The sequence below is a fragment of the Carlito syrichta genome, unplaced genomic scaffold, assembly GCF_000164805.1.
Source record: "Carlito syrichta isolate Samal-C Ts95f unplaced genomic scaffold, Tarsius_syrichta-2.0.1 Scaffold287711, whole genome shotgun sequence".
Taxonomy (NCBI): Eukaryota; Metazoa; Chordata; class Mammalia; order Primates; family Tarsiidae; genus Carlito; species Carlito syrichta.
Window position 1 is genome coordinate 116,761 of NW_007231807.1, and position 16,630 is coordinate 133,390.

The window sequence follows — 16,630 nt, forward strand, 5'->3', positions numbered from 1 at the left end:
ATCTCATTCCACAGTGACGGAACCATGGTTACCTGCAGTCAGGCCCCAAGTTGTGCTCAGGTTTTGGGTGTTTGTGGGCTTTGCTTACTGAAAGGTATGAGCATTTTCAGCTTCAGCTGGGACTGTTCTTTCCAGGTAGGCACCTTCACAGAGCTCATTCATTGACCCCAATGACAATGACTTCTACAGTTCCATCAGATGTCCTTGCTTCTCGTTCACATCCTCTGTAAGGACATTTATAAACACCATTCACATTTGCAGCATTATGTTCCATGCTGCCCCTTCTATGTGTCTGATAGATCTGACTCTCTGAGACACAATAGACTTTTTTCTGAGTCAGGGTCTCACTCACTGTCTTGCCCAGGCTGAGGTGCAGTGGCTTGATCACAGCTCCCTACAACCTCAACTTCCTGGGTTCAAGTGATCCTCCTGCCTCAGTCTTCAAAGTAGCTGGGACTGCAGGCATGTGCCACCACACTTGGCTAATTTAAAAAAATTTGTTTAGAGACAAGATCTTGCTACATTGCCCAGGCTGGTCTCAAGTAATCCTCCCATCTCAGTCTCCCAGAGTGCTAGGATTACAGGCATGAGTCACCATGCCCAGCCACAAAGTAAACTAACTGCTGCATTTTAGTCCTTGGTTCTTTCTCATCATATCTTGGATATAACTGTGAGATTGTACTTCTTTATGTTAAAATATCCAAGTCACATGTTTATGCATGTGCCATGCAATGGCACACCGTTATTGAACCCATTTTTCCATTAGTGCACTGGAGAATTACTAGAACCCACCTCTTGCCGGCCTCTGCATGAAGTTTCTCACTCTGTGTCAGGTCAGTGCGTTTCCTGCTAAATGCTCCTTCCAGGTACCGGGAACATATTTCTTCTCTTTCTAGGAACTCAATATTCTGGTTCTATATGGCGTGCTCCATTAAATCAAAGCTTTCATGTTGACACTATCTTTATTCATTGCCAGATACTGAGTTATTTGCTCCCACTTCAATAATTGAGAGAGGGTGGTGATTGGTATATTTGATGGGCCTTAGAAGGCTGGTTAGAGTTGCTCATCTTCATAAAGCAACCAGTCCCCTCACTCAAAAACCTTCAGTGTTTCTTTGCAAGGTAGAAGGCAAATTCTCAGGCCTGAGTTCCTTGGTACCTGGCCCCTTTCTCCTTCTTCAAGGTCAACAGTGTAGTGTCTTCAAGTCTCTGTCACTGGCCTCTGCTTCTGTCCTCATGTCTTCTCTGACTCTGACACTGTTGCCTACCTCTTTCCCGTATTAAGACCCTCGTGATTACATTGGCTTCACTGGGTTAATCCAGTATAATCTCACCCTCTCAAAGTCTGCAAAGTCCCTTTTGCCATGTAAGGCAACATCTTTACACATCCTGGGGGTTAAAAACATGAACAGATTTGGGGGGCTGTTATGTCTGCCACACCCACGCATTCACATGGTGCAGGGCCACTATAAAACCTCAATCGGTGTTTACTCTTATGATTGTGAAACCTTGATTATAGCTCTTAATGGCATTGTATTATGAACACGTTGCTGTATTTGTGTTCTGTGTCGCATCCGTACCACCTGGCACAGTGGGCTCTAGTGCTAGTCATATGGTCCATTCCTCAAGCACCTTCTGTGTAGAAGTCAGAATTACTAAGCAACTGGGAACACAGTCCCCACCCTCATCAGAGAGTACTGTCAAGTGTGGATCTAGACCAGGTGTTCAAATATTTATTAAATGAATTAATGAAGCAAAACAGCTTACCTAACACTTCTGAGGAACACATGAATGCCTCAGTTATCGCCAGACTTTCTCCGTGGAATGCTCTGTCCCACTTTTGCTTGTTAAAACTTACCTGTCCTTCAAGACTCTGCCTGTGTGTGTGTGTGTGTGTGTGTGTGTATGTATATATATACATATATATATATATATATATATTTTTTTTTTTTTTTTAACTTTGGCTTTTCTTTTTCCTCATAGTTTTTCTTCACTGTAATTCCCTCCATTATATATCTTTTTATAGTCTTGCTATTTTTCCCTAAGTTACCTAAGATATTTGAGAAATGGAATGATAAGTCATTTAAAGTGTGTTATCCTCCTGTGTCAGTCAGGTTCTCTAGGAAGCAGAGGCCAAGATCACGTTGGAAGGGCAGAAAGTCTGTTGAATGGCGATGAAAGATGAAGGGATGAGGGGGCCGGGGAGGGCAGGGAGAGCCGTTAGACTATGATAGTTTGGTATCCAGGAAAGGGGAGGAAGGAAAGACTGGGTAGATAAAGGCTCCGAGGGCAGTGCAGCTCTAAGGAGGTCTTAGCCAGCCAAGTTCTGGTGCAAGATGCCCCCACAGGAGTGCTTGTTTGGACAGAAATGGCCATGCCCTAGAACCAAGCTGTGCTTTACCATATCCTGGATGACTATGGTTTTGGGTCAGATGCTGGGGTGGATTCAGAAGGTGCTACTACTGGAGGCTGTCAACTAACTGGACTTGAGGTGGGGTCCCCCCGAAGGGGGGGTCTGAACCACAACCCTCCAGGGTGGAGGCACCTCCCAGCTATGCTGAACATCCTGGAGGCAAATACTGTTTTGTCCCCTTTGCAACCTTGCCCGTATTATGAGTGTCCAGTTACTCCAGGTGAGCATCCCAAATGTGAAAACATGAAGTCTGAAACTTTTTGAGCGTTGATGTGACAGCCAAATAAAATACTCATTAGAGGATCTTGGATTTTTGGATTTGGTATGCTCAACCGGTCATGCAGATATTCCAAAATCTGAAAAAAAATCCAGTCTTAAACGTTTCTGGGCACAATCATTTTGGGTAAAGGACACTCAACCTGTAGTTCCTGAATTAGTACTTCTTTTCAAAGAACTATCAGTAATTTAACAATTTAGTAGTAGCATGATGTGGTAGAAAAACCTCGGGCTTTCTAGACAAAAGTTCTGGATTCACATCTCAGAATCTTTTTTTACAGTCAAATACAGTTGAAATATAGTGCAAATAATTTAACTCCACTAAACAGCAAAAGTAGGATTAGTAATACTTTACTCCCAGAGTTGCGGGGAAGATAAAATGTCTAATTCAGTGTCTGCCATCTAGGAGATGTTGAGTAATGTTCTTCCCTCCTTTGCTATTCTTTTTTTGAATGCTTTATTGTGCAATAAAGCACTTTTATAAATATCTTCTCATTTTATTTAGATTTGGCATTTTTTCCCTAAGAAATTGAGACAAAAAAGGTAAGTGGTTGACTCAAGGTCATTCGGGCAAAAAAAGAGGCAGAGGCTAAGACTTGAACTTAACTCTTCTGGTTTTGATCCAAAAGCAGTCTTCATGTACTGTTGGCAGTTTTCAGGAAAACGGGCTGCAGTGTTCTGTCATCATACATCCACTGTCAGAAACACAGGTGACTATAGTATGCATAAAATATGGTGATGAAGTGGGCAGGGAGAGATATTGGTGCTGAAAATCTGAAAAAGGAGGCGCATTATTAAACCTTGTGAATGAAGTAAATAGAGTACTTCATATATTTTATTAAGTAAACTTATGGATAAAATGATATTTTAGGTCTAAAACGATCTAGCCAGAGAACTGTTTAAGAAAAATGGGTTTTCCTAGACCTGAAAATATAACAGGAAGAGTTTCTTTCCAGGAAGATAAACCCACTATTTGATTCTGCTTTCTGTTCCCTGCCTCATATATTACACACAGCATTTGAAGGATAGTCTTTGTGCACAGGATCCTTGAGACGAACACCTGTGCTTTGTCAAAATTTATTCCTGAAGTGTTTAGGTTTTCTGGGTTTGAAATGCTAGGGATCATGATTAACAATGGTTTTCTCAGGCAATCCCCTCGGGTCCCCTCCCCTCCCTCTGGGAGCTTTTCTGTCCTCTCAATAAATCCTGCTTTAAAAACAAAAAACCAATGGCTTTTTCATAAATGAAGATTAAAGTCATTTCGAATATACATTATAGGGTTTTGTTGCTTTTATCCCTTTCGCAAACTTGAGATGGCTTGTTCTAGATAAGCTATTGCAACAGGTTCCTATTTTTCTTTTCCATTACAACTTACTGATCAATTTGTCTGCAGTTAATGGATACAAGATGGTGTTCTGCACAGTTCTTAAGTGTTCATGAAGTCTCTTTTTCTGTGTGGCCTTCTTAAGATTAGTTTCTTTCCTGTAACCTGTGAGTTTACGTCAAATATATTGACAAGGGGCTCACTACATTCCTCCCTCCAGTTTTCCTGGGGGTACACCTAGGTGCAGCTTTGGTCTCTACTTTATGTTTTCTGGAAACATTTTAAGTCAACTCTGAGCCAGAACACTCAGACTCATTGTTCTCATTACATCTCAGACTCATTACATTCTAGATTCTTCTACGTACCTACTTTTTTCTCACACCTTTCTCCACATTTCTGCTCCTTGAAATGCTGCTTCTCTTAAAAATGCAGCTTGAGTGGGTTTTTAACTCATTCTCTCCCAACAACAAAACAATAAACAATAACAATTTTTTCTAAATCTTGAAGAACTTGGCTTGGACATTTTAATGAAGTTTATTAAAATGTTCTGTAAGTGTTATCTATGCTGAGATCTCATCTTTTCTTTCTATTTCAAATTCCTTCAAGGTAAAGATTTTTAAAAAAATTTTCACAAATGCTTAACATAAACATCACTAAATTTGCAATAATTTCTATATTGACAAATTAACTTCTGTATTTCCAACAGGGGAATTCGAATAAAATGGAAGCAAAATTTTTTTAGTCTCATAAAATAAATATATAGCAATACAAAAATCAACAATTTAGCAATTTAATGACTTGAGAGAAAAAAGATCTACCTGAATATGCTGTTGTATATAGAAAATGCAGAAAAAAGGTCTCTACCTACACACTGTTGTAACGGAAAAGAAAAGACTTGTGAATGTATTACTTAATTTAAAAAGCTGCTGGTTAAGATAGAAATTGATTAATTTCCTAAAACTCTTCATCTGTCTTTGGTATGTATATCTGCTTATGAATACATATGTATATCATTTTGTTCATGACCTTCTACTCAGGGTTTAAGATTCCAATATTGTCCTACTTCGTTCTTACCTTTATTGTCCCTAACAGTTATGAAAACTGATTGTGCTATGTTAGCTAAATTTCTTTCCCATGAAAACTGGATGCATTTTTAGACCTTGAAGGTTTCATATTTTGTTTCTCAAATACTACCTTATACAAATGGTAGACTTTATCACTGTATAAAAATGTACAGTGGTTTTATTGACATGTACATTCCAATATGTTTACAGCTGCAAGATAATGAGGCACACTCAGTATTGCACTTCATTAAAATTTCAGGCTCAAACTTAACCTAGAAGTTTAAATGAAACTGCATTTGTAATTTAGTAATTCTTATACAGGACAAACATTGATATCTTTATATATACAGTGTGATACTTATTACATTTATATGCTGTCCTAACACAATTTTTTTTAAATAACAGTCTAGGAAATAAACCAGAATATTCCTCTTTTTATACCCACCCATGATGCAATTGTACAGGATTACAAAAAGGCAGTATACAATAAACAATGATTATTTTTCTTTTTTGCTTGAAAGCCAGCATCATTCTTAGTCCATGGGCATGGCGATTCTTTTATATCAATTATCCATAAATGTCCAATGCTTCACAGGCCAGTGACGGTAATGGCCACATGCAAACACCTCACAAGTTTGATGTCTTGGTTCAAAAGAAGATAAACCAAAATAATGGAGAAACTTTCCATAGCAAGAATTATGTACATGGTATTTGGCATCCTTCTTGCACTGTGAATGGTTCATTTTCATGGATGTAAAAATGGCCCTGTCCTTATCCTGAGCAGAGTTTAAACTTCACCACATCCTCTTGGGGGATGAGGGCAACATTTCTCTCTGTAGACACAGGATCTGAGTGTTCTAAAAAGTGTGAGCATTTCTGCACACTCCACACCCCAGAGCAAACTCTTCCCCAGTGGGTGGATGAACAACATGGAGTGGACATTCAGTTCCTTCTAACTGTTTGCCTTTGGGACCTGTATAAATTTTGAAGAAGACAAAGGAGTACAATTTTAAAAAATACACCCATACAAGCCTCATATAAATAGAAATCACTGATAAGTTATTCAGAGAAATAACATGACCATGGCTATACAAATATAAAATTTTAGAAATTATTTTTCTTTTAATCACAAAGGCAAAAGTATTTACCATAAAATAACTCAATACAACGGAGATTCTTGTATATTACCGAAGAAATGACAGGGTCCCTTACCCACATCATCCTGCCTAGAGAGAACCACTATAGATCGTTTTAAATAAATGAATTAGATACGTCATTTTCAAGCAAAGAGTAATGAACAAAAATGGTTCCCCAAATCCCTCAATGTAGTCTAGCCGAACATTATTCTGAAAGGGAAAATGAAGATCTTTGTGCAGAATGTTTTTCTATAAGTAAAATGAAATTTAAGTATAAAGCGATGTTTCCTTTTTATCTTCACTGGTGAAAAAGCACACACTGGTGAAACTGAAAGACTGATTATTAGTGTTATTTTTAAAAGCATCTGAAGAGATGATAGTGAGAAAATGAAAATCAGCTTGAAAATATGAACAATAAAATATAAAATACAATAATCTGGAGGGAACACTGGGGAATATATAAGTTTGTTGATAATAAACAAATAAACCAGGCTTATAAAGTATACAAAAGTATATTCTTTATTATTTATACGTCATGGGTTTCATACTATTTCAAAAGGATTTTAGCTCCTTTATAAGCTAAAAGGCTTATTTTGTTGGGAATACAAGTTAGGCTTATACTTGAATGCAAGATTCCTACTTAACAACAGAAGGTGGAATGGGAGCAGATAGTTTCAAAATAATAAATGTAAATTCTGACTTTGAGATAAAAATATCATGAGATTGGATGAAATATCCAGATCAGTGGCAAATGAAATCTAATTTAATTTACCTCTTCTAGGTTTAAAAATGTCTCTGATGTAAAAAAAGAAAAGAAACCATAAGTGATAAAAGGTTAACATTTATAAAGCTCTTAGCTGGCACAGTATAAATGCTTAATAAGTGTTAGCAGTTACCACTATTACTGATCAACTACAAACTGAGGCCTAGGGGAATTCAATGTAAGTTCCATGTAAGATTAAAACCAAGGCCTGCGGGTAAGTACCAAACTGAAGACAGCTCATCTCAGAGAGAAAAGTCAACTGCTGGCTTAAGCCATCAGACACAAGAGTGGCATTAGTGCTACCTCAAACAAAGGCAATCAGAGACCCTAGGATGGATCAGCACAGGAGGACACCAGAAGTTTGCTGTTATACATTATTAAGTAGATCAGTATCTCCTATCCCAAATCATGCTGCTCACTGGTGCTCTCCAGTGGGTGGGGAAGAGTAGGCAGGAGGGGATACTCAGCGGCAGATCTAGTTCAGGTATACAATCCCATCAGCGGTGGCTTGTGCAAACCACAGTACTGGAGTTTTGCTCAGGGAAAAAAACAAGTGATCATTTACTCAATAAGTCTTTATTAAGTGCTTAATGTATGGATGGTGGTTTTAGGTACTTGAGCTATAAGATGATCAGTATATGACCTGTCTTCAAGGAATTCATAATCTAATATGATTTTGAGAAATACTAATAGTAAAAGTAAAAACAAAACAAGACAAAAAGTACCTGTAAACATCTGAATGCCTACTACTGGAGCACTCTGCTGGTATATCAACCACTTAATCTTTAACAGGCATAGGAGGCAGAACCTATTATCCTCATTTTGCAGATAAAAAAGCGGATGCAAAACAAACTTATTTTTTTGATTCTCAGACCCTCTTTAAAATAGTCATAGCAATATCTAATTCACGGGGTGTTGTGAAGACTAAGAATCTTAGCACAAAAAGGACAGTCAATAAATATTTTAGAAAGAAATAGAGGGTTTATACTATGATCTGAATGATTTTGTGCCCCCCAAATTTATATGGTGATATGTTAACACCAATGTTATAGCATTAGGAGGTGGCGCTTTGGGATGTGATTAGGCTGTGGGGCAGGGCCCATGAATGGGATCAGCACTTTTACTATAAATGAGACTGGAGAAAGACCTCTTACCCCTTCCACACAGCAAGAAGGTGCCATCTATGAACAAGGGGTGGACCCTCACCAGACACAAAACACTGCCAGTTCTTGACCTTAGACTTCCCAGGCCCCAGAACTGTGAGAAATAAACTCCTGTTGTTTATAAACTATGGTTTATGGTATTTTGTTATAGCAGCCCAAAAGGATTAAGATTATATCTATTTCAATTTCTTAATCTGGACTCATCCTCATCCATATATTAAACATGAGACTTAATGGAGTTGAGCGTGGTTAGAGAATTGGTCCTTCTGTCTATCCAAGTCAATTGCATATGGCCATCTTCCCTACTGATATCTCCTTTATTCTACCCCAGTTCTCTAAATGAATGGATGAGTCAGAGGAATGTATAAGGCTGGGAAATCAAACCTCAACCTGAGTATGATTTTAGGCCAGTTAATCTCTCTAGGCCCCAATTTTCCATTTGTGAACCCAAGGATAATACCTTGCAAAAATTAAGTGAGAAGATATATACAGAAATTCCAAGGATCAACATCAGTGCCTTTCCTCTGCCGACTCCTAATTCCCTTCCTGCCTTATTCCTGTGATTCTTTTGTTGGCTGACCTGATCACATGACTGAAAAAGGGAAGCCTGCCCCCCCCCCACTCCCCACTCTCTCAGTTACTACCCCACCACTGTGTTCTCTGGAACTTGTTACATTGCTAACTTTCTTAATATTTCCACCATTGTTTTGTTGTTATTGTTGTTTTTGAACAAAGAAACTTTCATTAAGTAAAATTTTGATTTTCCCTGGTGTTGTTGCTTACATCAAAACTTTCTTAACTGGAGGATGTTACCCAGCTCTTTCATGTAATAAGGCCAGAAAGCATGACTGACATTTTCCTGGTTTCCATTTATTTCCAGACCATGACCTACAACTTTCATTCTATAATCCCCCTTCCCTCGAAGCTCAAATCCATCTAGAATCATGTAGAATACTGCCCCTTTTCCACTATCTTCATTTGTAGACCACCTTCTCCCTCTAACTGGGGCTCTTATCTCTACTCTGGCCATTGTCCTGAACACCCTGGCCTCTCACATCATTCTAATCTTGTTTTTTCCAAAGTCTGCTACTCCTATTTTAAAAAAACAGTTTATGGGGAGAACAGTATAACAATTTTTGACTTGAGCAAATGACAAGAAGTAGTTATACTTTAAAAAAAACTCTTTTTGAATAAAGAACATATTTTGCATGGTTTGAAAGCCCAAATATTAAAAGCTATATACAATCAGAAGTCAGCTTTCCACCACTACAATACTGCCATAGGTAGCTATGTTTATCTGTCCTTTTTACCTTCCTCACATGTGTAGCTATACCCAGAAATGGGAGTGCTGCAGGGTTGAGACACTGGTGTTTTGAGAGGCACTATCTAACTGCTTTCCAGAGGAGCCTGCTACCTGCACTCCAATTAGCAAAGGATGACAGTGTGTTTCCCAGGTTTTTTTTTGTTTGTTTTTTTTTTAGTCAGAGTCTTACTCTGCTGCCCAGGCTGAAGTGCAGTGGCACACTCATGACCACTGAAGCCTCGATCTGCCAGACCCAGGTGATCCTTTCACCTCAACCTTCCAAGTAGCTGGAACCATAGGCGCGAGCCCCCACACCCACTTAATTTTTTGATTTGTTGTAGAGATGAGGTCTCACCAAGTTGCCCAGGCTGGTCTTGAATCCCTGGGCTCAGGCAATCCTCTCACCTCGGCCTCCCAAAGTGCTGGGTTACAGGCGTAAGCCACCATGCCTGGTCGTGTTTCCCAGCTTTAACAATACTGCATAATGTGCTGTATGTACTTGAGCATATTTTTTCACCAATTTCAGAGATATCTTTTTTTTTTTTTTTTTTTGAGTTGGAGTCTCACTCTGTCGCTCAGACTGGAGTGCAGTGGCCGCTCTTGGCCACCGCAGCCTCGACCTGCTGGGCTCCGGCGATCCTTCCGCCTCAGCCTTCCAAGTAGCCGAAATTACAGGCATGCGCTACCACGCCCGGCTGATTTTTTGATTTATTGTAGAGATGAGGTCTTGCTGCCCAGGCGAGTCTCGAAACCGCGGGCTCAGGCAATCCACTCACCTCAGCCTCCCAAAGGCACGGGATTATAGGCTGAGCCACCGAACCCGGTCAGAGATATCTTATATAAAATTATCTTCTAAGGTAGCATTTACCTCTCCTTTCACTTTCCTCACTTCTCTTTAAGCCTGCAAAACCACCTCACTGTGATCATCAGCCTCCCGACCTCTTCTAATTTTTTTAGTCTCTGTTGGTTTCATATTCCTTCTTCCTCAGCCTGATCTCCACAGACAATCATTTCTCCTGTATTCTCAATGGCTTCTTTAATTTCCTTGGCTTTCGGATGCTCACTGTGCTGCCAATTCCCAGCCATTCTAAATCAAATCACTGTCAATTTTATGACACTGGCTCCAGGCTTGTCAAAAATCACAAAATTCTTTTAAATGGTTCTATCATTAATTTATGATATAAAACTTCACATGGCCCTTTAGTGCCATACAGCACTTTCAATGGATCCTTAGAAGACTTCGTTCTCACTCCCTTAGGGCTTCTCCATTGCAGCTCCCAACTCCTGACTCACAATGATGAGCTTACTATGTACTCCTTCACTCAGAAGACCCTATTATGCTTACAAGGGCAAGGAATGCCCTTTGCTTCTTTAGGGTAGTCTGAATTTGGTTTCATCCTTTAAAACAAAGAGTTCTCATATAATCTTTAAACAAAAGTAGATATCACATAGATCCGAATCATGATCTTAAAACATTAGATGCATACCTGCAGGACAGTGTGGTAGCTCTTCCTTGGGAATGCTAGTCATTCTTTGAAAGTCATCATGACAAGCATTACAAAAATGGGTTGTTCCAAAACAGAAAAAGACAGCCACTGAACAGCAGTAGCGACATTTATATTCCAAAAAGTCTGTGCCATGTTTGGGACACATCTATAGCAAAAAAAAAGAGACAGACATGAGATCATAGCAAAATTATTTAAGTTATAATGAAAACAGTCATATACATGGCCCATTCATTTATATTTTGACAGCATCCATAGCATCAAAACTGAAGATAAACATGTTAAGAAACTAACAAATAAATATGTGGCTTTGCCCCAAAGATCTGGACAAAGACCCAAGTTTCAATCCCATCTTCATCATAATCCATCTGATTTATTAAACAAACTACTTGGTTTTCTTGTGAATATTTTATTACCTGCAATATTGAAAATTAATCACATTTAATCTATCATCAAAGAGGGGAAAAGCTAAAAGTTTCACTGCAGGTTTAAGAAACCAAGAAAATGAAATAAGTAAATTTATTACATGTTTAAATATGGTAATCATTTCATGGAAGACAAAATGATAAAATGGCATCCAAGAGAAATAATATATATGAAATAATGTGAAAAATTATACAATGCTGAACAGATTTCACAAAATACTGAGGGAAAAAAAGCCCTATTTATCTTCCCTTCATATTGGTTATATTATTATTTAAAAAACAGAATTTTAATATTTCTAAATGGTCTTTTCTAGTAAAATGTTTTGCCCACCTGAGCCCTGGACACATCAGAACAGGCACCACAAATGAGCTCTCTTGGATCATAATCATCCCCTTGTCCAGCCTCAGCATCACAGCGAGCTTCACCACCAAAATATGCCTGTTGAGTGAACATATTTAGATTACAGAAGAAAAAAAAAAAAAACTCTGGCATGGGAGCTACAGTATAGGTGTAGTGAAAGTAACAGCAAGACATCTTAGAAAGCACTACTGTCTATCAGACTCTCCGTGAAACACCAGGGGCATGCCCATAGGGCAAACACCTCCATGCCACGACACAGGCTATTCCTCTTTCCGGAATGTCCTTCATTACCACCTCCTGCTAACTGTAGGGTGGATCAGGGTAAGAAATGAAGCTATATCAATTCTGGAAGGGATTCATGCTTATAGCAGGGAGTTACATGGTACTGTCAAAGCAAAATACAAAAAAAAAAAGTAAAATATTCCAAATAAACATCAAGAATAGAATATTAAGTAGTGAATAAAAACTATGATTTTTCAGGGTAGAATCAGAGTAATTTTTTTCATTTTGAAATGTTAAACATTTCCCTTCTACTGCTTTTAAAAATACGGTTTACAATTCCCAAAGTATAATGCTGTAGAACAAAAATATGCCTAAAACAATTAGTACAGAATTTTAGTTGTAAGGCTAATGTAGAAAAAAATAAATGTTATGCATCTTCTGATCATATAAACATTTTTTTTTTTTGAGTTGGAGTCTCACTCCGTCACCCAGGCTAGAGTGCAGTGGTATGCTCATGGCCACCCCACTGTCGACCTGCTGGGCTCCAGAGATCCTTCCACCTCAGCCTTCCAAGTAGTGGGAACCACAGGCATGCGCTACCATTCTGGCTAATTTTTTTTTTTTTTTGAGTCAGAGTCTCACTCTGTTGCCCAGGCTGAAGTGCAGTGGCATGCTCACGGGCACCACAGCCTAAACCTGCTAGGCTCAGGCAGTCCTTCTGCCTCAGCCTTCCAAGTAGCTGGAACTACATGTGCAGGCTACCACGCCCAGCTTATATTTTGATTTATTATAGAGACGAAGTCTCACCAAGTTGCCCAGGCTGGTCTTGAATCCCTGAGCTCAGGCAATCCTTTTGCCTTGGTCTCCCAAAGTGATGGGATTACAGGCTTGAGCCACCACACCTGGCTAATTTTTGAGTAATTGTAGAGACAAGGTCTCACCAAGTTGTCCGGGCTGGTCTTGAACCCAGCTCAGGTAATCTACTCTCCTCAGCCTTCCAAAGTTCTGGGATTACAAACTGAGCCACTGAGCCCAGCCAACATTTTCTTAAAAATTTGGTAATTCTATTCAAAATATTGCTCATACTTTTACTTTTAGAGACAGGGTCTTTCTCTGTCATCTAGGCTGGAGTGTAGTGGTATGATCATAGCTCCCTGTAGCCTCAAACTCCTGGTCTCAAGCGATCCTCTTGCCTCAGCCTCCTGAGTAGTTAGGACTACAGGTACGCACCATCAAGTCCAGCTAATTATTATTATTATTTTGACTCAGGGTCTCATTCTGTCACCCAAGCTGGAGGACAGTGGCACATTCATAGCTCACCACAACCTCAACCTCCTGGGCTCAAGTGGTTCTCCCGCCTCAGCCTCCTGCATAGCTAGGACTAGAGGCATGGACCACCATGACCAGCTATACTTTTTTTTGTAGAGGTCAAGGTCTTGCTATGTTGCTCAGGGTGGTCTCAAACTCCTGGGCTCAAGCAATCCTCCCATCTCAGCCTCCCAAAATGTTGGGATTATAGGCGTGAGCCACTGTGCCTGGCTCCCAGCTAATTAATTTTAACTTTTGTAGAGATGAGGTCTTGTTATATTGCCCAGACTAGTCTTGAACACCTGGCCTCAAGTGATCCACCTCAGCCTCCCAAAGCCCTGGGATTACAGGCGTGAGTCATCATGTTCAGCCTGTTCAAACATATACAGCTACACTATACACAGGAAGTCAACGGTATCTAATAGACACTTGAATAAATAAAACTATCACAATGAATGATCTACTTCCATTTCCTCTTGGCAAAAAACAAATGAGGACAAGAAACTGGGATAATGTGCATGGACATCATGTCCTATAGTAAAACAAACTATGTCCAAACTGGGAATCAATATGCTGAGTCAACATAAATCTATCACCTACACTAGAAAAACAGGTCAAAAGACAGAATCCACTGATGTAGAGGTTATCAATGGTGGTTCACCAGCTAAATCTGGTCCTAGAAGTATTTCAATTCATCTTTAGGCCTATAGCTTGTTCTAGCTGTTTCATTCTTCTATATCCTTTGCTTGGCTTCCTAAACATTTGACTGCCACTTTATGACAGCACAATATTCATTTATAATGTTTAGCACATTAATCACACAGAAATAACAATTTATTATTTGTAACTGTAATACAAGTTTCACAAATGTACACTATTGGGTATGTGTATCATCTCTTTAGTCTTCCATTAATTACCTGTATTTTCTTTTTGTTACATTGAGGGACTATGCTTCTTTCATTTAGTAATTCTTTCACTCATTTATTCATTATCAGCTTCACTTAGTATCTACTAAGTGCCAAGTATTGGAGACAGAGATGGAACTTAATAAATGGGGCAGAGAAACAAGTGAGCAGTAATTATAATGCAGAACAGAGTGTGCTATGATGAATGCATGCAAGATATCAAAGACAGGTGGCAGTGGTTTTGATGATGGTGGTGAGACGGGGGCATATTACAGAGGAGGTGAAACCTGAGTGGAATGCTGATGTATATGACAGATTTGGCTTGCATGAAGATATGTGTGTACGGGATGGGGTGGCAGGTGAAAGTAAAATACACAGGAGAAGGCAGAGAAGAAAATTCCATAAAGAGAAATGGTCTGTGCAATGTTATAGGGGTGCCAGTGAGTGAGAACACATGGCTAAGTTTGGTAAATGCAGGCTGCTCAGGATGTTGCGGCAGAGAGAGCAAATAGTAGGACACCAGGAGATGGAACTGTAGAGAGAGACAGACTTTTGTAAGTAGAAAAAGGATACAAATTTAAGATTTAGAAATATTAATCTACTAGTAGCCTTGTAAATTTAAGGGATGGAATGGAGGAATTAGGAGTTCCACATCTGGGCTCAGGAAGAAGGCTGCTATAGTTACCAAAGAAAGTGATCAGGGTTGCTGGAGATTTAACAAAAAGAAACAAAGAATTCAAGAGAGATCTGGAAACATAACAGACAGGACTTTGTGCATGAAGATTAGAGACTGGGAGAGTCAGGATTGGTAAACGTGCACTTTGAGGTATGTGTGAGAAATTCCAACATTTGGTAGGCAGTTGGGTATTTGTATTTACATCTCAAAAATTTTGGAAGGCCACAACAGTATAGGTGATAGGCAATGGACGGGCAGGAGGGCAGGAGGTATGAAGAGACAAGAATGGAGGTTTGGGAAAACAAGGATGTAAAGGATAGGTAAACAAAAAGGAACTTGATAAAGAAGTTGAAGACAAATAGCCAGAACAAAGGAGGACATCAAAAGAGTGTTGTCCTGGAAGCCATGGAAGTAAGAATTTTAAGAAAGAAATGGTCAGCAGAGTCCAGTAAGAAAAGTGTATACAAAAACCAGCTGGATTGGGCAAACAAGAGGTTATTTACTGATGGGAAGTACCTTGTATACACAAATAGTACATAGTTTGAAAAAAGTTTGTTCAGTTAAAAAAAAAAATTCCCAAACAAATTAAGTAAACAAGTTCAAAATGAAACACTGAACCAGGCTTTCTCATTTTTAACTTCAGGCTTAAGATGTAAGAATAACTAGGTATCGTTATACAGTTCAACTTCCTAATCATATAGGTAAGCTTTGGTTCTTAAAACTTCTTAGTATGATTTACAGCATACCTTTCTGCATTTGTAACAGACATAATATGCGTATCTATTCATTGCATAGCCAGCAGGGTCATTGTAAAACCTCACACCAGGAGTAGTGATCGCTTCACTCTTATGCAGACCTTCATATTCCAATCTCATTAAGGCTTTTCTTCTGACATCCTCATAGAGTTCTTTTATTGGATCAAGCAGGTCTTTTAATACGATGTGATTTATTTTGTTCTGAAATTTAAAATGAACAACCTTTAACAGAGTCATATATTTTCAATTCAACAAACATTTACTATGCACCTACTAAATGCCAATCACCAGTACACATATTCTAAATAAAATGTCACTCAAAAATCATTATGTAAAGTCCTTATGAGCCCCTATTTTCCCAAGAGCAGGGAAAATGGCGACAGATGGGGCACAGAGCACAAAAATTACATTTTATTATCCATGTATTTCTTGGGTCTGAAATATAACTCCTGCTATCTTAGCTGTTCTGGAAATAAAGCTACCTTGCTGCCACAAATAAGACATACTTTGTGTGTGTGTGTGTGTGTGTGTGTGTGTGTGTGTGTGTGTGTGTGTATTTTGGCTCCTTGAGGGTCAGGTGGAATGTCAGGTGGCAGACAGTGTTTTCTTTCTTTTTTTTTTTTAGTAGGAGTCTCACTCTGTCACCCGGGCTGGAGGGCAGTGGCATGCTCATGTCCACTACAGCCTCGAATTGCTGGACTGAGGTGATCCTTCTGCCTCAGCCTTCGAAGTAACTTGAACCACAGGCATGTACCACCACACCTGGCTACTTTTTTGATTCACTGTAGAGACAAGGTCTTGCCAAATTGCCCAGGCTGGTCTCCAACCCCTGAGCTCAGGCAATCCATTCGCCCCTGCCTCCCATAGTGCTGGGATTATAGGCATGAGCCACTGTGCCCGGCTCAGATAGTGTTTTCTATATTGCCTTCATGTATCGATTTCCACATTCCCAAATGTGGCATCATATGAGAGGGGAGAGCAAAATGCTACAATCTTCTAGATTATTCCATTTGTCTAACTAGGCAATGATT

General features: G+C 39.3%; 1 protein-coding gene across 2 annotated transcripts in view; it reads right to left on the minus strand.

The window, feature by feature from the left end:
• Positions 1–5,220: 5,220 nt before the first annotated feature.
• The window catches only part of MYCBP2 (MYC binding protein 2, E3 ubiquitin protein ligase), a 183,012-nt gene continuing 171,602 nt past the window's right edge, over positions 5,221–16,630 (minus strand). Inside the window, exons 60-63 of one of the 2 annotated variants that reach the window (XM_021709917.1) lie at positions 15,591–15,800; positions 11,704–11,811; positions 10,930–11,095; positions 5,221–6,050 (exon numbers count right to left, since the gene is read on the minus strand). In XM_021709917.1, the coding sequence (XP_021565592.1) occupies positions 5,935–6,050; positions 10,930–11,095; positions 11,704–11,811; positions 15,591–15,800 (600 nt within the window). In that variant the 3' untranslated portion in view covers positions 5,221–5,934. The remainder of the gene's footprint in view (positions 6,051–10,929; positions 11,096–11,703; positions 11,812–15,590; positions 15,801–16,630) is intronic. The other variant, XM_021709915.1, reaches the window with a different exon arrangement.